At 32.2% G+C, this 2,242-nt stretch overlaps 1 protein-coding gene across 1 annotated transcript; it reads right to left on the bottom strand.

Annotated features, from left to right (window-relative positions):
- Window positions 1-754: 754 nt before the first annotated feature.
- Window positions 755-1,307, bottom strand: LOC104084620 (uncharacterized). Its single transcript, XM_009588528.4, has one exon. The coding sequence runs from the start codon at window positions 1,193-1,195 to the stop codon at window positions 977-979; it is 219 nt and encodes a 72-aa protein (XP_009586823.1). The 5' UTR covers window positions 1,196-1,307; the 3' UTR covers window positions 755-976.
- Between the last annotated feature and the right edge of the window lie 935 nt (window positions 1,308-2,242).

Here is a 2,242-nt window from a genome sequence, read left to right as displayed (position 1 = left end):
TCATTATAAAAGGTTTAATCTGATCAAGGTGTACTTTTCGTGGTAATTGATTTAATTTGATGTTGTTTTTGAGTGTATCATTACTTAGACGCGTTATTTGATTTCTTGAGACGCTTTGAAGTGTTAGATATATGGTATTTTAAGTTTTAACTCCTTTTATATTGGTCAGCCCCCTCATCCGGTCATAATTAAGTAAATTTGTGTGCTTTAAATTTGTTGAAATTCTTCTTGATGTAGCACGACGACGCAAATTTAAAACTTCAGTTGGTTATAAATATTGAGTGCAGGTAAATATTTCTATTAATTGTAATTCAAATGATAGTTTGAGGACTGAAATAGCAATCTATTCACTATAACAGGGGTTTCAAATTTGGGAGTAATTAAGTGCATGCATCTAAGTTCTAAGTTCTAATTATTGGAGTTAGATATAATACATAAACTCTCCACATGTAGATCTGCCCATAGCATAAACAGTACCAGTCCTACTGCAAGGGAATCCAGTAATGAATCCTAATGCAATTAATTCTGGTTAATTCAGTAACTAACTTTTGGCACTCCTATTTAACTTGTTAAAAAAGAAAAATAAAACGAATGTCTTTTTTGTCCCCTTTTCTTTATACATATGATATTCGAAATCACTAGTTCAATTAATTCGAATTCACATCACATTACATAGGGTCGCTAAAGGAGGAAACGCGAGTTTCTCCGTTCTCGGGGCTCGAACAGAGACCTCTAATTAAGTTGACTGCGACAATTATTAGAAATATATTTCAAGAAACAATTAATTGATGTGATTACATATTGGACGACGTAGAGAAGATAATTTTAATTCAACTTAAGAGAGGTGGCAATAGACTTATCCAGAAAATGGTTACTACCTTACTCTAAATATGTAAAACTCTTGAGAAATACTATTATACTATCTGTATATAGTAGTTGGAAATATAATGGAAGGGCAGACACAATGATGAATTGGTTAATTAATATGATTTCTATAGGTAGTGCAGGCAATACAAGCAAGCAAAAGAATAGCAGCAGAAGCACCATCTTCTTCAACATTTGAGCTGCTCCTCTTGAACTTGTTTGTTTTCCCTTTGTTGCATTGCATTATCATCTGTTTCTGCACTTGATATTTCACCTCCTGCTTCTTCTGTTGTTGCCTTATCTTCATTGCTTCTTCTACTCTAGATACCATTATTTCTTTTTGAATTTTTTTTCTGAGGAGAGGAGAATGATATATGGTGTTGAAGAAGATAAGTAGTAGTAGTAGTAGGTATTATAAGGAGACATGGGAATAAACGTTGATTCACTCTCTATATATAGCCTCCAACACAAGACTCTCAGCTGAATTAATTACACAAGTAATTATTAACATATATAAACGGAGGTGGATAGAATAGTAAAGATCAGATGATCATTTTTTGAAACAATATAATAGTACTCATATTTTTGGCCAGTTACCCCCATGTGAATTTTACTAGTGGTCCCGATAATTTCAAATTTAAAAGGGATTTCTTCCGTTGGAATAAAACTTGCCAATTTCAAAGTTCAAGTAGTACGTACTACTCCATTAAACTATACAACTAGATATTCCTTTATTACTTTTAATTTTCCCCTCGACGAGATCAGGAAAAGTTTTACCAGCTAGTTATATCCAACTTCATATCTTTCACAAGTAAAAGCATAATATTAGGAGCTTTATTTCAGAACCACAATTTAATTTGAAATCTTCTACCACCAAAGGCCAAAGCCAGCCTTGCAAAAGTAGAAAAAGATGGTTGAGAAAAGGTTAAAGTCTGTGAAAAGGTTAAAGATGGTTGAGAGATATATTGCCTTTTTTTTTTTTTTTTTTTAATTTCATTCAAACCCAAGCTAGGAGGGAGGAATCACCAACGCCCAACTACCATTACTTTACTCTTCCTTCTCCTTAGTTTATTTCTTTAGTCTTTGAATTGTATATTCAGTTACTAGGTGCTATAAGTTCCACATGATTGGGATTTAATAAGAAATTAAAAGCAGTTACTAATTCAGTACTTGACAAGTATATATTTTAAAGTGAATTTTTCATAAAACACTACAATTCAGAGCCTAATTATTATACATAACTATAGTTTACCTAATTACCATTCGTAGCTACTGTTCAATTGTTATCAGTTTGTGTCAATTGTATTTGCTGCGTATCAAATACAACAAGGCGAAAAAGAGAGGTGTATACAAAGATTGTTGGGTTTTTAAGCTTAAA

Source organism: Nicotiana tomentosiformis, chromosome 3 (assembly GCF_000390325.3).
Source record: "Nicotiana tomentosiformis chromosome 3, ASM39032v3, whole genome shotgun sequence".
NCBI lineage: Eukaryota > Viridiplantae > Streptophyta > Magnoliopsida > Solanales > Solanaceae > Nicotiana > Nicotiana tomentosiformis.
This window is presented reverse-complemented; position numbering and strand designations above follow the sequence as displayed.